Source organism: Pocillopora damicornis, chromosome 2, assembly GCF_964200805.1.
Source record: "Pocillopora damicornis chromosome 2, jaPocDami1.2, whole genome shotgun sequence".
NCBI lineage: Eukaryota > Metazoa > Cnidaria > Anthozoa > Scleractinia > Pocilloporidae > Pocillopora > Pocillopora damicornis.
Window position 1 is genome coordinate 18,452,429 of NC_142671.1, and position 18,796 is coordinate 18,471,224.

The 18,796-nt window shown below is 37.9% G+C and overlaps 2 protein-coding genes across 2 annotated transcripts; both read right to left on the minus strand.

Annotated features, from left to right (window-relative positions):
* Positions 1-799: 799 nt before the first annotated feature.
* Positions 800-4,290, minus strand: LOC113682883 (protein DBF4 homolog B). The gene is made up of 6 exons (XM_027200057.2): positions 4,098-4,290; positions 3,529-3,659; positions 3,215-3,337; positions 2,610-2,836; positions 1,771-2,160; positions 800-1,502 (listed from the first exon to the last, which is right to left on the minus strand). Exons 1-6 carry the CDS (start codon positions 4,144-4,146, stop codon positions 1,082-1,084), a joined length of 1,341 nt encoding a protein of 446 aa, XP_027055858.2. The 5' UTR covers positions 4,147-4,290; the 3' UTR covers positions 800-1,081.
* Positions 4,291-5,247: 957 nt separating this feature from the next.
* Positions 5,248-18,449, minus strand: LOC113682853 (signal recognition particle subunit SRP72). The gene is made up of 21 exons (XM_027200031.2): positions 18,316-18,449; positions 18,116-18,230; positions 17,087-17,216; positions 16,880-16,945; positions 16,335-16,412; positions 15,355-15,466; positions 14,959-14,990; positions 14,557-14,681; positions 13,019-13,076; positions 12,307-12,438; positions 11,560-11,688; positions 11,159-11,231; positions 10,867-10,931; positions 10,694-10,789; positions 9,774-9,883; positions 9,262-9,339; positions 8,470-8,622; positions 8,202-8,245; positions 7,851-7,964; positions 6,600-6,636; positions 5,248-5,618 (listed from the first exon to the last, which is right to left on the minus strand). The coding sequence occupies exons 1-21, from the start codon at positions 18,413-18,415 to the stop codon at positions 5,459-5,461; spliced, it is 2,007 nt and encodes a 668-aa protein (XP_027055832.2). The 5' UTR covers positions 18,416-18,449; the 3' UTR covers positions 5,248-5,458.
* Positions 18,450-18,796: the final 347 nt, after the last annotated feature.

Genomic DNA, 18,796 nt, shown 5'->3' on the forward strand with positions numbered 1-18,796 from the left:
GTAAATCAGCTACCACAGATCTCTTAGGTTCTTTTTACTGACAAATGTCAGTTAAATTTTTGCTTCAGAGAATCATCTCTTCTGAACATTGCACTTAACCTGTGTCCTCACTGCCATTGCGATGCTAAAAATTGTCTCTGACAGCAACTTAAGTATAAGTTAACATTACGAGACCCTAGGAACTGAACACCATACAAGCATGTTGGTCTCTCGAGCCAAGTTTGTTAGCTGCCTCAAACTATCATGTTCTGTCGAAAGATGCGCAAGACAAAGGCGAATACATCAAAACTGTTCACAGTTTTGGGTTTTTACCGTCGGCAGATGTTGAAGGGTATGAAAATGCCTAGATAATAAATAGCACTGTAAGCTCTACATTCAGTTCATCAGCATCCCAATTTTTCCCGTCCATGTAGCTTCCGTCATAAATTCACTAGGAAAGTCTAGTAAGTACCAGGTAGGTACACTGATGACAGGATCTTGTGAACATTCCAAAAGTGAAAAGAGCCGGTTCCGCTTTTTTGTGCTATTTTGGTTCAGTAGCTCATAAACAAGAATTTTTCTAAACAATTTCTTCATTTACTAACGAGATTAACGTCAGCCAGCTTTATTTAAGATTTTCAGCATTTCTAATATCTTGGTTACAGGTCAGTTTAGCGAAGATTTAGGGTGGCATTTCGCTCAGATAGCCGACGAAGAAATATCTAGTAATTGAGAGAGCAATAGAACTATACAATATATATATTTTCTTTTAGAGGAGACGGGGAAATCAAAGAGATTGTCTAGTATGATAGCCATAGCATGTTTTTATAAGAATTTTAATTTAAATAAAAACACCATTCAACGTATATATACAATCTACAGTACTGCCTATATACCATAAATACTCTAAGTTAGGACATTTGTATATTGTACAGCTTATAATCAAGTAGTGCATCATATGCGCAATGTCTATGCCTTGTTCTACGGTAAAAACTGTACCCTCGGAGCTGTATTTTCATAGGTAAGTTAGAATATGTAAGGCAGTCAGGTGATTCCGTATGCCTTTAGACTACGTGTGATATAGAATTATCATGATGAGTATCTATGGCGATCGACTGACGAACAACGATCCTTTTGCTGTCGACCTGCGCTTTCGTTTGCTTCGACGAAGTCTGATCTTCGTCGGAGTGGCCTCGACAACCCTATATCGATCGGTCTTCTTGCGTTTTGATCTGCTGATATGGCTGGAGTCGCTGTCGTTATCGTTGTCGTTTCGGCGTCGTTTCTTTGTAGATTTCACGACAGAGTATAGATTGTCTTGAAATCGGACAACTTTGAGGGGCGTCACCGTCTGTGCGGGCTTCCGAGGAGGACTCGGCGTTCCTCGGAACGATAGTTGAGTCTCCGACTTTCTCTTCGGGGTCCTACGTGATGGTGGCAAAGATGACAGCTTTGTTGGTGTCCCCTGGCTTTTATCAGTAGTGGATTTCACTGCGACGGGAGACCTACTCCTTGTTCTTGATCTGAAAAGTAAGGGTTGTGAATAAGTAAGAGGGTTGTGAATAATTTGTGACTGAATGTTTCTATCAAATTTTTACATTCTAATAATCGCATTATTCATAACGAGAATTTGCATCCCCATGTACCAATAGATATGACGGATGATTTGCTTGGCCATAAACGTATTGGCTTAAACTATTCAACTTGTTCTGATTGACTGACAACTAAATAATTGTTTCAAAGATGAATTTTCCGAATTGCGATAAAATTATTTCCACGTTTCGTGCTTACCTTGTTACACAAGTTGTCTTTGATGGGTCTCCCATCCTATTACTCCTAACTTCATCTTCAAACTCTTTCAAACTCTTTCCTCGTCCTATGAGCCTGTCCAGTTCTGCGTAAGTATTTCTCCGTGTGGCGGTCACCTTGTGTTGTGTACTTGCGACATGTTTCTCTATTCCCACGTAATTTGCATCACACAGTTCACAGTATCCCTTCTTGTCTTCACTTCCTGTTAGTTCCCGGGTGATCTTACGTCTGTTACTCCTCCGTGGACTCTTGGATGAGCTTCTTGATCTCGTGCGCATGCTCACAGGTTCATCAAATGGCGAGAAGCCGGGTGGGGCGTCTAAGTTAAGCCGCGGCCAGACCCTGAGTTCTTTGACAAGAGGCTTGTATTCTCTGAAGAGGAACAAACACTAACTATTGGTAAATTGTAATTTGATGTATCGATTTTTTTTAGATTATCGTTAACACGTAGCAGGGGGTTTTACCTGGGTTCTGACAACCAAAGAACGAAGGTATTACGAAGGTATTTCCTCATGAGCTCCAGACAGTTTACGAACTGCAAACCAAAATTTTTTTAACCCAACATTAACTTAAACTCGTATTACCTTTCCTTTGAAAGCTAATTGTTCTTTGAAATATTGTAGCTCATCAATGCTGAGCACTCGGTCTAACGACTTTTAGCTCGTCATTTAAAGACAGATAAACCTACTTGCTGGCTGTACAATATGGCCACAATTCTTGATAATAAACTCCTCCCTTTCATTTTACAGCAAGCATGTAAATTTATGTCATTAGATCACTAACATCGGGTCTCGAATTTAGAGCAAAGTACAGGTACTCACCGACTGTGATCTTCCACTTTCAGGAAAGCTCCCCGCAGGCTGCACATGCGACAAGTTGACTCAGCGTTTGCTTGTCGCTTCTTCTGCTCATCAATCCATTTTAAAACCAGCTCAACCTGTTTGACTTGAACTCCCCACGTCTGTGCATTGGTCAAGACATCAGTACTCTTGACTGCGCGCTTCTCTTGCTTAACTGACTTTTGGAGCATGGCTTGAGCACGAGTTTGCTACGAGAAAGAAGGAAATCGGTTTATTAGTTGCGATTTAAGTGACTACAGAGTAATATTCATTATTGTTTCCTGGATTTGCTAAGGCTGAGGGTTTTCAATCGATTGACTTAAAGAACACGTAACTTTTTCCACCAATTAAGAAAAAATAAAGAAAATAAAAAAATTTGAACCAATGTAAACGACACTATTTCCTGCTCGAAGTCGCTAAGGTTTTTTGTATCATTTTTTTGTATCAGTCCTAAAGGGCATCTTCCGAAATGTCCCTTTGTTCTGATTAGCTTTAGCATGACTTCGGTTTTGGTTTCATAAGACTCAATCAGAAAGATCCCGCTTATTTACTGATTACAAAAGATGTAAACAATACATAAAACTTACCCCCCGAAGTCTCGATAAGGCAAAGTCAGTGGATTCTTTCTTTTGAGACGTTTGGCGGAGCGATGTTATCGGCTGGTCTGTCACAACGCAGGAGAGATCCTTACTCAGAAATTTCTCGACCACCTAAAGAAAAAAAAATGGAGTTGGACCCGTTACTCTGTTAATCTCCGATTCTGGTTTGTACTTAAACGCGAAAATGTCGCTTCAAACCATCAAAAACGTAAACAAACTTTACTAGTCACGTACAAGCATTCAGCCCTCACCGCTATGGAACCTGTTCTAATCGCTAACATGTGGTAAACATGGATACTCACCCCTCCCAGCTCCTTGATTTTCTTTTCCACTTCCCTCGCTTTAACTGCTGACCGTACGTGAATGAAAAATGTTTTTCCTTGAAGCGAGGTGACAGGGTATTGCAAGCGACGGCGACTACGTACTTCAGGAGCTAAAGTAATGAAAAGAAAGCAGAGAAGTGTTCCTTGTGAGAAAAAGTGTGAGGAAACCTAAATTATAAGCAAACTAAACCCTTCTAATGTGAATTTTTTTTCTTGTTCAAAGCGTTGAAGAGGGAAAAGCGTCAAAGAGATCAATCTTCATTGACCTAAAACAGGATGAATGGTTGAAAACATCAATAAATTCAGCGCAGGATGGAATCCAATTAGACGAGAAACAATCAAGCATACCCTCATCCTTTCTGATGATGTCTAGACAGCAATTTAGTTTCATTGACCAATGCTACCTTAAAATCAATTAGCGAACGATAAAGCTTGAAAATTGCGCAGCAGATTCCTTAACGAAGGAATCAAACAACTAGATTGCTTCGGAAACTTCCGGCAGACAGTGAAACATTATGTCTTAAAACGATCAATGAGGTATAAATTACCTTTGTCTTTGAGTCTTGCTCCTCTCGTTCCCTTTGATCCAGAACTCATCTTCCAGCTACTTCTTTCTTGAACTATGAACTGTTGTCACTCTCTGCTCACCACTACTGATATGTTTACTATGAATAAGCCTGTCCTTTTAAGTCGCGCGGTCATTAATTGACGCTAATCGATAATGACGTCATAATCGGCGGTAATAAATCGCGCGAGTTTGTCGGCCGCCGAAAAAGGCGGTGTGGGGCCGTCACGTGTTTGATTTATACCGCCATGTACATCAAACCGTTAAAAACTTATCGACTGCAACAAAATAAATGCATCGTTGTTAGAGGTCGTTTAGGATTCATTGATTTCTTCTGTAAGAAGACTTCACATTTTAGATATGCGGAAAGAGCAACATATGGGGATTGCCTTTTGTGCGGGTACGACATTGATGACAGAAAAAAAAACGCGAGAGCAGGTGGCATTTTGTTTCAAGTAGAACCCACCTGAGAGAAGAATACAAAAAGTCCCTCCTTCCCAGCAAAAGAAAGATTTGAACGAAGAAATAAATCGTAGCCTCAGACCGCGCGTAGACCTTTTTTTTTTACCAACAATTTTTCTCTTTTCTCTTTTTCGCGATGGACTAAGCTGGGAAAAAGGCCAAAAGGAAAAACTGTACGAGCCTACACTAAGAGTCACCTAAAACACAGAGCACATTTAAAATAAATCCTTGAAACATTCAACCGTTAGTCAGCCAATGGAGGGCTCTTAGCCGCTGTGAGCGAAAAAGCACACGAAAAGTGGTAAGCAAGCAGACGAGGCGGTTGCAGTAGTCAAGGAAACAGCTGCTTTCTTTTTCCTCCCACTAATTTCGCGAACGCACTAACTGAAAGCCTAGAACAGGCTAACCATTACAAAACTGCAACTATCAGAGAACAACGAACAACAGGAACAATGAGCACCAGAGAAATATTTCCGGCACTATTTACAGAAAGAACCGACAAAAGCGTATACCCCCTCGACTAAAAAGAGGATTTTTGTGATAAAAAGTAAATTGGTGCGAGAAACTCTTAAATGTGTGTCTGTGACCATAGATATTTCTATTTCGATAGTTACCTCTCTTACCTTTGATGTCATAACCAATAAACAGCTTTTTATTAATCACTCTTTAAATAGTTTCAATAAGGCTTTTATTTGTTATTCTCATCCGGGGTAAATGGCGGCTTTACCTGAATGACACACGTTGCTTTCTTCGTGTGCATTAGTTTCCGAGGCTTTCTTTTGCTTCGTATAAAACATTTGCGAGCAGTTTCTCAGGAAATGTCTTACAAACTAGAACGTTCATTCAAATCATCAATATTAAGTCTCTTTAGTCCTTCGATCATTACCAGCCTCCTTTCTTTTTCTTGGTTCGCTGTTTCTTCTTGGCAGCCTGGGGCTGCTGTTGCCGAGGCGGCACTACGTTCGCGGTACTACCCGACGCAGAGGGGGTACCAGGAGGAGAAGCGGGCTTAGGACTACCGGGTGTTTTAGGACTGGACGAACTACAGAAGAAAGAAAGAAAGAAAGAAAGAAAAAACCAATTGGATGAACCACAGAAGAAGGAAAGAAAAAAACAAAATATAGCAGTTGATTAATGAAAGAACCAAAGCTGTTCAACAACCTTTAGACTAGTTCACTTAGTGCTGAAACCTTGTCTAGTGACTGTTTGGCAAGGTTTCTGTGAACCTATTTGAGATAGCAGGTAATTTAGTTTTAACAACTAAGTTGAAAACGAAAATTGGCCACCGTAAAAAATGTTAAAGGCTGACGTCTCGAGCGTTAGCGCTCTATACTCTCCCACCGACGCAGCACCACAGTTTCTTTAGAAACTTACTCCTCTATCTATTTGAGATAGTTTGACTCAAACGGATGAATCTTCTTGTTTTACCACTGTATCTTTAGACTGTCCGTGGATCCCGCTTAAATTTTAGGGAGGTAACCAGCGTCGTTTTACAGTATTACAAGAAGATTGTCTGCATGATCATTTGGGTAATTCAGTATGGCGCAAAATAATTATGTCTAGTCCCTAGTTGCTGCTTTGAATTTTGAAAATAACTTCCTCTTTATCAAAATTTACCGTTGAAAAAAATGATCCTCAAAGCATCGATCAATCTTAGTTCACATAGTAACTAGTGAAAACTATTTTATCAGAGAGCTGATCACAATCTGTGTAAAACTTTTCCGTTTTACAGATATTCCAACCCACTGTCTGTAACTTTTTCAAATAGAAAAAAACATTATTTGAGGCTGAAACAAACCATTATTAAAAAAAACCTTTGAAGTCTGAACAATAAACACCCCAATTTATATGGTAATGTTATTGACTTTCCATGAGGCTTTTGAGCGAAATGAAGGCTTTGATTCTTGGCCACCCATTGCAAATGAGGATCTATTTTGTGATTGCATGGCATGATATCAGTCTTTTGTTTCCATATTTCCTTTCATCTCTTAAAAATAATTAAAGCATTGAGCGTGGAACTTACGCGTCTGAGGGAGCTGCAGCACCTTGTGTTCCTTTGCCTGTCATACACAGAAAAAATCAAATGTTACTTACAGCTGTATGCACAGCACTGGCAACAATATTAGGGGGTAGGAGGCGTAAAGGTTGTGACAGAGAAGGGCAGTATTCACTGACCCCAGTAGCAAAAGGATCACCATGGCAACTGAGCGAAGCCTATCTTCGGTCACCCGTCAACACAACATTAAAAAACCAGTGCGTGGGATGAATATATACCCAGATTGGGGAAGGGGAAAACGGAAAAACAATTTGAACGAAAAAAACTGGAAGACAGTGTCCTTCAAATTTCCCTCGAGCCCCACAACACAGTGGTATAACCACAGCATGGACTTGGTTCTAACATCGCCAGAAAAAGCCGAAAGACGCATGCGCAGGCTTGAACACTTTCATTTCACCTTTGAACACTTCGCAAAATTTAGTCGCAAACCGTTGCAGTTCGATTGCGAAAACTCAAAGTGTGTAAGCTGTACTGGGCGGTCCTCAGCGACTGTTGTCAGCTTTCGTTTGCAAGAAAGCCATAGAGTGGATGGCAAATATATAATAATTGTTTAGTGTTGCTCATAAAAGTTCGTGATATACGCAGACATCATTCAGCTGTCCCCAAATGCAAATTACATCTAGCAACGCTAATTAGTTTGCACTTGTCAAAGGAAAAATTTTCGAATGCTTACTTAACCCTTTAACCCTTAAGAGTGATTAGCATCTAATTTCTCCTTACAACATCACCCCCCAAATCACACATACAAGTCACAAGAAAAAAGGAGATGATCACCAATGATAGAAGCTCTAGATTGTTAGACAAATTCTCCTTGTCAGCACCTTAGGAAATGTATTGAGAAAAGTATGGAGAATATATCTACTGATGTGAGGGTGTGAAGGGTTGAGTTAGAAACCTTGTAGTTCATTAGTCTGAAAATCTGGTCAGTCAGCTTTTGAACAAGGAAATGTAGTAGAATAAAAATGTTTCATAAGCTTCCATCCCAGCTGCCTAGGAAATCTTTGAACTTTCCAGTGAAAATGCCGCTCAAGGACTGGTGACGCCATTACACCCTCTGCTTCCAAACCAACGCAGAGAAACGGGTAATCCATAGAAAAACGTTAACGATCTTTGACGCTCTCGTTCACCTTCAATATCTCATACAGAGTCACCAGTGCAAACCCGTTAGCTTATTTTTTTCTTTTCGTTCTGAAGACAAACAAGCCACAGGCAACCTACCTACTGAGGCACCCTTCTTCTGCCTTTTACCCTTGTAGTACGTCCGTTCTCTTTTCGGTATCCAGCGTTCGGGATCTGGATCGACCTCAGCGTTGTAGTTTTTCGGTAGTTTACCTGGGTAACCAGAAGGAACATTCAAACCAAACGGAAAGAGTGAATGAAGAAGAAATAGGGAGGATAAAAATACACTGAGTGTTGATTATTGATGACCAAAAGAAAAAAAACCGAGTCAGATCCTTTCGTTTCACTAACATTCAACAAAACAGTGAGCCATGTAACCTTCCTGATAACTCGCATAGGGCAAGTGTTGCCTTTCTGTCAGTATCGGCTACAAAACATGTATCAGTATACCTCTCTTCCGCTTTCTCTTCCGTCTTTTTACGAAACTTTCTTTCCTGTAAAATAGCAATAAAAAGACGTATATAGTTGATATTCAATGAAAAAGGACTTTGGTTGTTTGATGCGAGATAAGGTTAAATCAAGACTGTTTTCGACCTAACAACTATCATCAGTTCTCAATAAGTATTGTTGTTGCATTTTTGTTTTGCCGAGAAGTTGCATAGAGAAATTGAGAATAAGCTCTGGTTATAGACAGAAATTAAGACGCCTCATTACTTACGTCAAATCCACCATTTCTGTATCGCCACCCTCTTGTTTCATTCTTGCCCGACCGTATCGAGATCCCATGGTACTCAGCGACATCTCCAACTCCTCCACGTTTATAGATGAACTCTGAGCCTGCGTGTCCAGCGGCTTGAGTTTTTCACTGTAACTGTATTGAACATGCAGTTAAGGAAAGGTAACTGAAATTAAGCTGTGCTGTCATTTGATCTTCTCTTGAGAGGATTTACGGGGTTGTGGAATAATCTAGTTTTAGCAGGACCTTGCAGACAACCTTGCAAGAAGCACCGACGAGGTTTGACTCTATCATGCAATCGGAAGTGCAAACGACAGAGCTGAAAGAAATGCACCCATGTGAAAACTTTTCGAGCTCTCGAAGGAAACCATCGGAACACTATGGTAAAATGACGGAATTTTGGAAAAATTGGAAAAGCAGCCAGGTTTTCTGCTCTGATGAAAACGAAGTTAAACGGTTGAGCTCTAAACTGTCGCTGCGGGCCGTCGTCTTACAGCACGGAACAACACAGAACAGTACAGAACAACACACTGTAAACTGTCAGCGAAAACACTCTTAAGCACTATTCAGACAATTGCGACAGCATGGTCACAGTATAATAATGCGTCTTACTGTTTACCGTTTACCCAATCGAGTATTGAGACTGGAGACTAAGGCAGTCTTGGAGACAGTTGTCTAACGTACAGACAGCTGAACTAATTACGCTGAACGTTCTGCAGTGAAGTTTTAATTTCAAAGCTCTATTAGGGATGTGAAGATCACAAGAAAGGATACTACTCTGCCTTCTGAGGATTCAATCGAGAATAAGCTTTGATAAGTTGAGCTAATGTCTTCACATCACGGGAATCCTCCCTGCAAATACAATATAAGCTATGTTGATCCCTGGCCACAAAACATTGAACATGATCAACCATACCCCTGATAAATAGTTTATTCAACTGAACCACCCCCAACTTTAGTGACGTCATGTTTGTCGTTACGTCACACCTCTTTCTAGAAGTTCGTTCAACCGGATTTATTACCGGTCTCTTTGATTAATCCCGGGCGAGAAATTTTCCCATGCATCGGGTACGGAAAAAAAAAATCCCACTTTTATTCACTGCGGTAACTGAGCTGAAATTTCTGACACAAACAGTCACCGACGGAAATATCAGCTGACTAACCAAGCTGATATTTCCTACGTGAACATAATGCAAAATTCGCTTCGTTCCCCGGGACTATGTGAAGAGGCTCTTGGCCGATTTCTTTCCCAGACCTCTGCAAAGAGTAGGTAAGATTTGACATACTTATGCAATTTCTCCAGCATGTCCACTGCCTCTTTAGCTTTACCATGTTGCAGTTTATATGCCACATTTTCTCTCATCAAGGACAAAACCTCAGACTGTCTCATCATCGCCTATAAAAAAAGAATTGCGGCGTTAGAAAATAAAACAATTCCGTCGCCCATTTCGTTGCCCATTCCGTGAAGCCCTTTTCGATTAAGTGTTGTAAAACTAAAACCAAAGTAGTCCGAACGACTAAACGTAACATCGGAAAATATCACAAGAAGTTCAAGAAAACTAAAAAAGAAAACAACAACAAATGCAGTGACTATGTGGCGATGGTTTTAGTTCACACTGACTTTAACTCCCACGATCAGATTGTTCATTCGCCCCTGTGGCTTCTATACGTTTCTTTGAAAATTAGTTATGAGAATTTGGTGTTAAATCAAAATAAAAACTTCTACCTGATAAGTTTGAGTATTCTCATTACATGTTTTCTGGATAATGTATGAATATTATAGGGAGATGTTACATGCTAATCACGGCTTCTGGGAGTTAAAACGTCAAGTATATGTGGCTCCGTTGTTCGAAGGTTTGATAACGATATCCACTGGATAAATTTCCATCCGTTGGATAGCGCAGTACGTTTTGTTAACATTTGTCCGCTGGATAGCGATTTATCCGTTGGATAGCGTTATCTGCCCTTTGAACAACTGGGCCCTTATTGTTTAGGAGAATGGCGCGAATTTTCTATTACAATCATAGAGCGAAGTTAAGCGAAACCAATGGGATATTAGATAAGTTATAATACTCAATTTCAAAGTTGTTCCTTTCTACAGGCCTCTTCTAAAGGGTCACCCTAGGAACAAAGGGCTATGGGCCATTATGGGTAGGTTGAGTGAAATGCTTCAGTATAAAATCGCTCCAGTCTCCCGTTTACTAACCTTGTTCTTCTGAGCATGCTCAACAGCATCATCAAGGACACCAACCGCAGAACTGATGTCCCCAAGATGAGAATACATCGTCACCAGAGCAGACACCTGGTTTGGAGATAAACACAACGGCAGTTGAAGAGAATGAAACGTATACTCACTGCCTTGCCAACTTAATCACTCACCACGCCTGGTTTATAAGCCAAGTCTTTGATTGAGCGCAGCGTTGTACAAGCGGTGGAAACATTTCCTGTAGGATAAAATAACGCAGGCCGGTTTCAGAATGTTACCTCCTTATGAACACACCCCATACCCTAAGGGAGGTTTCATCATATCATTTCAATCGGTAAATGAAGAGCTACTCTCTAGAAAGGTTTCCAATAATCATTATCATCATTATTATCATTATAATAATCCTGTTGTAAAATTATCTGCAAGATGACCACAACACAAAAGAATAACAAAAGAGTAACAAACCTTGTGCCAGATAGAGCTGCACTAATGTAAGTTTCACATTTGTAGCAGTGTCGTCATGGGAGTCTGCGTAGTTCTAAAAAAGACAGTCAGACCAAAAGACTTTGAGAAGGGTGTCTCTGTGTGAAGAACATGCACCAAAGTGGTCTGCACTGAGACTTTGTTATTCCAGTACAAAGTCAGGAAGTTTGTGCAACTACAACAAACCAAAACTCTTTTCACATCACATAACATGACTTTAACTTTTTTGTACCCAGTCTAGTTTGCAGGAGGCAGAGTTCAACGCTTATGGAGAGAGGGATACTGCCTTCCCCTTGTGGACTGCCAGTAAGTGTCTTGGATTTTTGGCTTTCAAATTTACCTCCTTGGGAAAAGATCAGAGTTTATATAAGAAAATAAGATACCTTGAGCAGTTCTATGGCTTTATCAGAATGTTTCTCTCTGTGCAGAAGTGATGCTCTCATCAGACAAGGAAAATCACTCCCAGGGTATTTTGTTTCCAAGGTGGATATCAAGCTACGACAAGCTTCAAGCTGTTTGTAGGAAGAGACATAAAAATTTAAGACTGTTATGGAAGATAAGCAAAAGTTGGGTGCATAAAAAAAAAGTGCAAGTGACTGATACAGGGTGCAACTATTGTCATGGTTGTGCAGTTTCTTGAAGGGGAAACAATTTGTAACAAACCCAAAAAACTATTTGGTATAGAAAGGGTAGCAAGTGGTAAAATTCAGAATTTGCCAGAAACTGATAAACCTGTTCCCCCTCCTATACAATGGCCAATGGTTTAGCTTTACTGAAATTATTGCAATGTACTCCACGGAGTTGTACAGTTATACTTTTAAAAATACTTGTTTATGTGACATGCTTTTTCTTGAATTGCATATTACACAGTTTGTCAGTCAAAATGTTGACTTTAGGCTACTCTACCTACAACCTTTGACAAAACTGCAATAATTTGAGACCAAAATTAAAGGCACCTCAAATAAGACTGTATTGAAGAATTACAAGATTTGAGACTAGGCACTATAAAAAGTTTGCAAGACCCCTGAGTTTCCAAGTAGCATTTACCACCCTTCACTTTCTCAAATCACGAAGAGCCCAATTTCTTAGGGTCAGTGGAACTTTAAGAATAAATATTCAACTAAAATTACCTGATTTGTGTAGAAGAGCAAGAGGCATCTGTTAAATGCCATTGTTCGCTGTTGTGATGCAGTGGATTTGTGTTCCAATCCATCTGCAGTCATTGATTTAACTTTCTTCTTTGAGTCAAACACATCTCGGTCCTAACAATTTTACGAAATAGACAAACATCTTCAATCTTCTCTGCAAAAAAGCATCTACTTTACCTAAGTATATACACAATATCTGATATGCGGAGCACTAGAAATGGTTATTTGGGATAGCCAGTTTTCATCTCAGGCAGGTATTGTATCCCCAATATTTACATTCTTCTCCTACATAATTATATTCTTTTGAAAACATGTATATTATCTATTAAAGAAAGTACCTTATTGTGTGAATACATGTAGATTTAAATCAACATGTACTTGTATTAAAATTTGGTCTCACCACTCAACTTCCAAGATCTGATTGTTAGTTCACCCCTCTAGCTGCTACACATTTCCTTGTAAGTTAAGTTAAGTATTCTCATTATCTGTTTGCTGGATAATGTATAGATATTATAGGGAGAAGTAACTTGTTAATCACTTCTGTAAATGGGCTAAATAGGTGATTGATCAATCTGCTTTCTATCATCACCAAGTCAGCTAAAAAGGTACCTGCCTTGCACTAACATTCAAACGATGAGCTAAATGTTGATTGGTAAAAAGGACAGACAGTGTAAAGAACACATAGACTGCCTACCCTGTTAAGAGTGATGATATTATTGGAGGCAACAGCTGCTAAGGCAAGGTCATCAGGCCTGTGCAAAATTTAGAAGGAAAAAAGATTATCAGAATGATTCATATTTTTAAGTTCTATCAATGAAGGAACAACAGAGGCCTAATTCTATCTCTGTTTTAATTGAGTCAATAACAAAATACTTGAATACCATTGACTCTTGGCAGCCTAAAATTATTCTGGATTTTGCTGATGCAAAACCTGTCCAAAAAACCAGCAGCTTATAATTATGCAGGTCAAATCAGAGAGTTCTACAGCCAATCAAAATCAAGGAGCAACATTGAGATGTGAACATTGGAATGAATGCTGACCAATCAAATTTGAAACTAATTGAGAAATTCTTAAATTATCTTTAGTGAGCAGCTTCTTGAGTTAGCAACCTCTTGGAAGCAAAAGCAAATGAAAATTACAACTCAATAGAGTATGGTTTCCTTCTCAGGAAAACAAAAGAGTTGCACATGATAAAAGTGCATTATTTTTAATCCAGCTTTAAACAGCAGGGCGTGAAATTGTGCCTAATACAGGCGCCAATGCGACTAAATTTTTTACTTTGGCGACCAAATCCTGAAAATTAGTCGCCAAATTGGCGACTAGAATGTTTAATCATAACCTTACTTAGAAATATAGTAAATTAAAAAGATTTGCAAAGATAAATCCATGGCAAACTTCCTCATTAAGTTTGTTTCCAAAATGCAGCACATGCATCTCAATTGATAACTAGATTTAGGATGGATTTAGGTGAGCTTGAACGTTGCATATCATCCATTCTATTGTCCACCTTATAGCACGTTAAAGATCTTTTCCCTAACTTAATTTCTAGAACGATGACAGCGTAAAAAAAGGGTTTGTTTGTCTTTGAAAATGGCGACCAACTTTTTTGAATTGGCTACCACTTTGAATAATTTAGGAGCCAAGTGGCTATCAGAAAAAAAAAACAATTTCAGGCCCTGAACAGATGTAGGCCTTTAAATTGTGATTGTATCAAATATTCTTATCTGATGAATATATCTTTTACATTATTAGCTGTTTTAGCATGATGTACTGCTGAGTATAGTTTACAACCAACAAGTAAAAAATACTCAGCAATACCAAACACCAAAATGTCTTACAAGTTATTTATTATCAAGCCACTCTATTTCATAAGCATTCTTTATCAGGCAGGAAAAGTGAAGCAAATAAATAGAGAAGTGGTTTGTAACAGGTTTTTTTTAATACTTAGGTTTTTTTACAATTATACAAAATAACCAACTGTTTGAATAACCATACAATATTTCCTGACATCTGTATTTGATTTGCACCTTATTGCTGGAGTTGGATAATAGAAGGGCTTCATGTCAAACAATTCAAAAGAATCAAATCAATAATTTCAAATCATCTTCCTGCTATGGTCTGAGCCAATTTGAAATTACTTGCCTGGCTAATAATTGAATTGCACGCCATTCTTTGAACTTGCCATTCTAAGCTATATAGAATTTTCCACAAGTTAAAAACATAGTACATACTTTGATTTAAGAACTTGATTGTACAATTTCTGTGCATCGTCATTCTTTCCCTGGAGCTGATAAGTGTACGCAAGCTGGGTCCTGACAACTCCCAACTCAGATTCAATATCTTCCTCAGCAATGTCCTTAAAGCAAGCAGATTTTAGCTTCAGTGAGGAATCCTGGATCTTTTATGAGAAAAATACTTCATTTAATTTGTTATAAATGTACCATTTTAGTGGAACAAACTCTTTGAGAATGTGATAGTCCAAGTCTGAACCCTTGACTAAGTTATCAAAACCACACATTCCACAAATTGCTTTACTTCTTCCTCACAATCCTAAATCTACATGTCACAGACAAAATAGTTATGACACTCCTGCTTCTGCAATAGTTCACTCTGTATTTATGATAAAGACTTACAGGATCATCTTCAAGGCTTTTTTGACACAGCTCTGAAAAAAACAAATTAGCATATGAAAGTCATATAAAATTGATATTAAACTGGAGAGGGCAAACCTGATACACGCCCCCTCCCCTCCAGCATATGGCCATCATTGGACACAAAGGATCACATGAAAACCAATTCTCAATTGTCACTGACAATGATAATGGTGAATGCATATACAATTGTTTTACCCACTGGGTGACTACTTCAATTTCCATAATTTCTTAACAACCACTCAGGGATCTTTGCAATCAAATACCATGTGGACAGCTGGCCTTATGTCTCTAAACATTCACTAAGTGATCTTTGCCATCACAAAGACCATGTGGAAACCAGGCTTCATGTATCAAAGAATGAAAATCAACAGATACCTCCTGCCTTTTTAAGCTTTTGCTGAGCAGTTTCTACATCATTCTGACCTAGAGAAAGGCATGCTGCATTGTAACACAGCTCATAAGTGTCTTCTCTCAAACCTGGGACTTCCTGAAAATAATAAGTTGAACTAATAAACAATGAAGTTCTCAAAGTTTATTTTATAGATTGATAATAATGTAGCAAAGAGGTAACTAGATAGGTAGAGATCTTCTTTTGAAAGTTAAAGACTGAGTCCCTCAACAATTTCAGCCACAGAACCATTTATCGACTTACCATGATTGCTTAACAAAGATTGTTGCAACATACCATTAGCAACAAGAAAATGTTTCATTAAAGTTTTCATTCTTTCTTTTACATTTCTTTAAGTCATAACCACATGGCAATATTTTCAATTGATAGCAATCAGACACAAACATATTTCACTCATAATATCTCTAAGCTGAGCAACCTTGAGCTGAGACCCTTGGTTATGAGAGCAAATCCTGGACTTTGAAACCTTGGAAAGAAATGAGGGACTCCCACACTGATATAAAATACAAATACACTTTAAACAGTACTTCAGCACTCATTGCAAATACTGACGAGATTTCAAGATTGGATAGAAAGTTTCTAAAACACGCAATTCCTCAAGGTACTATTTTCTATTCCAAAAATAAAATCTGTCTCTTAGAAATGCTGATTGTTCAATGGTTCTGACTTTAAAACACCCACAATAAATATTTTGCCTTTTGATCAGGATTGAATCCTCACCAAGAATGAAGCAAAAGTTACATGTAGTAAGAGCTACATGTGCACCTGGCCCTAGTTGTTTAAAGGCTAGATAACACTATCTGCTGGATTAATCTCTGTCCAGTGGCTAACACAGTATGCTTTGTTATTGTTTATCTGCTAGATAGCAATTCATCTTTTGGATAGTGTTATCCACCCCCTATACAACTAGGCCCAGTAGTTCTGCAAGATCAGATCAGACATATACCATTTGAAGTCCTCCCCACTGTGATGCGGCAGCAATAACAGCAGCAAGGTTAGTTTCTCTTTCATCTCCATACTCATCCTATAGAGCATTTATTTGTAAGTGACAATGGAAATAATCAGAAATCAAAAGTAAATTGTTTCTCAAAATGAAGATCCTACAAAAATTTGAAAGGTTTGACTCAGAATATAAGAACTCATGATCGTGAACAGAAAAAGTTCAATTTGTAATTATTTAGCTGTATAATTATGTAGTTTACTAAAATAATTAATGGTTTAAGGGTTGTCAAAATAGACAGGTAACTGGTGTATATCACTGTTTAACTATGAAAAACAGGGTGGTTATTTCAAATGTTTGTGCCCAATTTTCAGCACGGAAGCAAAACATTGTGTGGCCTACTTGGTATCACAGTCTGGGTACTCAAAATCTTTTTAACAACGCTAGGCTGTTATGCAGCCTAAATGGATAACAGGCATTGAGCATCTTGAAAAATTTTGCCTTGTAAATATTTTAAGTTGGTGATAACCTTTAGACCAAGTGGTGTTTACCTGAGAATTCTTGATTAAATCTTTGTAAAGATCCAAACAAGTCCTATAATCTTCAAGCCTATAGAGCTGTAGCAAGGAAGATTGCAACAAAACTTCTTTTATTGTACTGTTTGAGAAGAAGTGTTAGTATAAAAGATTACAATATTTTGTTTGAATTGATAAGGAAAGAAAAAAGTTTCTCTTTTTTATTTAAAATACGCTACTCACTATTTGAGCCTTCAATTCCTTCTCAGCTTGTGTTGGTTCAGCAATGGCATTGAGAATATCCAGAGCCTCTTGAGTTTTGTTGAGACGATACAGACAGTAAGCCTTTTCAAAACGAAGTTCAATGTCTATCCTGGCAAGGGTTAGAATTTATGACAACAATGAGGCAGAAGACTAACAACATTACGTCAATCTTGGTTATATTCCATTTCAAAAAGGTTTCTTTTTACTAAGTAAGCTTTACCCTCTGAATATATACCTAGTAATCCAATTCATCTTTTGTTTTATAATCAATACAAAATATTTTCCAAAAATATAGGATAATAAGCACTTCAACCAAAGATACAATTGAAACACAGCATGTACATAATCTTACATTCAGTTGATAAAGCACCTATACCATTGGTCTTCATAACTTTTTTCAAACTCTATTTAATAGGATGTGCTATATGTACTTATAATAAACTGCATTATTTCAATACCATACTCTACTAACAACCCTAATGCTACATACAAAAACAAACTAACACTTTTAACAACATTTTTGTGTTAATGGTGCGTTTTTTTTATATACTATGTACTATATACTAATACAGAAAAAGATGCTGATTTGTTTTCAATACAATGCTCACTAAATATCTAAGACTTAAAATTTTAGAGCCTATGCTACATCACCTTGAACACATTACTCACAGTGCTAACACTAGTTGCATTTATAGTCTTCGTAAACTAAATATTTAATTAAATTCCTCATTGGGAGAGTAAAAAGCACATAAAAGAAATATGTTTTTTCATCTTGTCACAAATTTGATGATGAATCACACTCAAAATTTTTGTCGTTATCCCACACTCGTGGCAAGACGAAAAAAAAACCTTCCTCTATTTCTGTACCAAGCTAAAAATTTACCTAATGATTCTATTCACACAAAAGGACATCATTACCAATTTGTTTGTGGCAAAAAATATAACAATTATTAGTTGTATTCATAAAAACCATTAACGAGGTTAAATGCTATCATCTATTATACCTACCCTTTGTTTGATGCTGATCTGATAACGTCCACTGCTTCACGAAAGCATGACTGATGGATAAGACAAATAACTTTACAGTGAAATGCCTCTTTGTCATCAGGCTTCTCTTGGAGAACTGAGTTAAATGAAAATAACCGGCTAAAAGTTAATTCAAATGAGAAATAAAATAAAATAAATGATACCCATTTCTTTTATCTTACTCTTATTCGCAATTTTCTGCGCCTTGACGTAGTTTCCGTCCTTTGCAAACTTGTCCAATTCCGTAAAAAGCTGAGGGATACTAGGCGACGTGGCCGCCATATTAGCTTTAAATGTTAAACCGAGCAGGTAAATGGTATGAACAGCGGTAATAGAAGATTTAGAGAGACTGTCTTATTGTTGTAACAGTCACATACAGTCGACATCAAGTATCTTAAATATTTGAATATAATTTTATTGTTTTTTTTTTTAATTCATTCTTGGATGGAAAAAGAGATTTTTAAAATGGTAAAATTGAACTTGAAAAATGATTTATTTTATTTTAGTCTGAAGGAATGTATGTACCAACGTTAAAGAATTAACAAAAGATTATGTCAGGCAAGAGGATACATACAGTTTTCATCACATCGTTAATTTTTTGGGAGTCATGATCACACAAACAATTATTACGTGAACCCGGGAGAGCGAGATGTGACGTTCAAC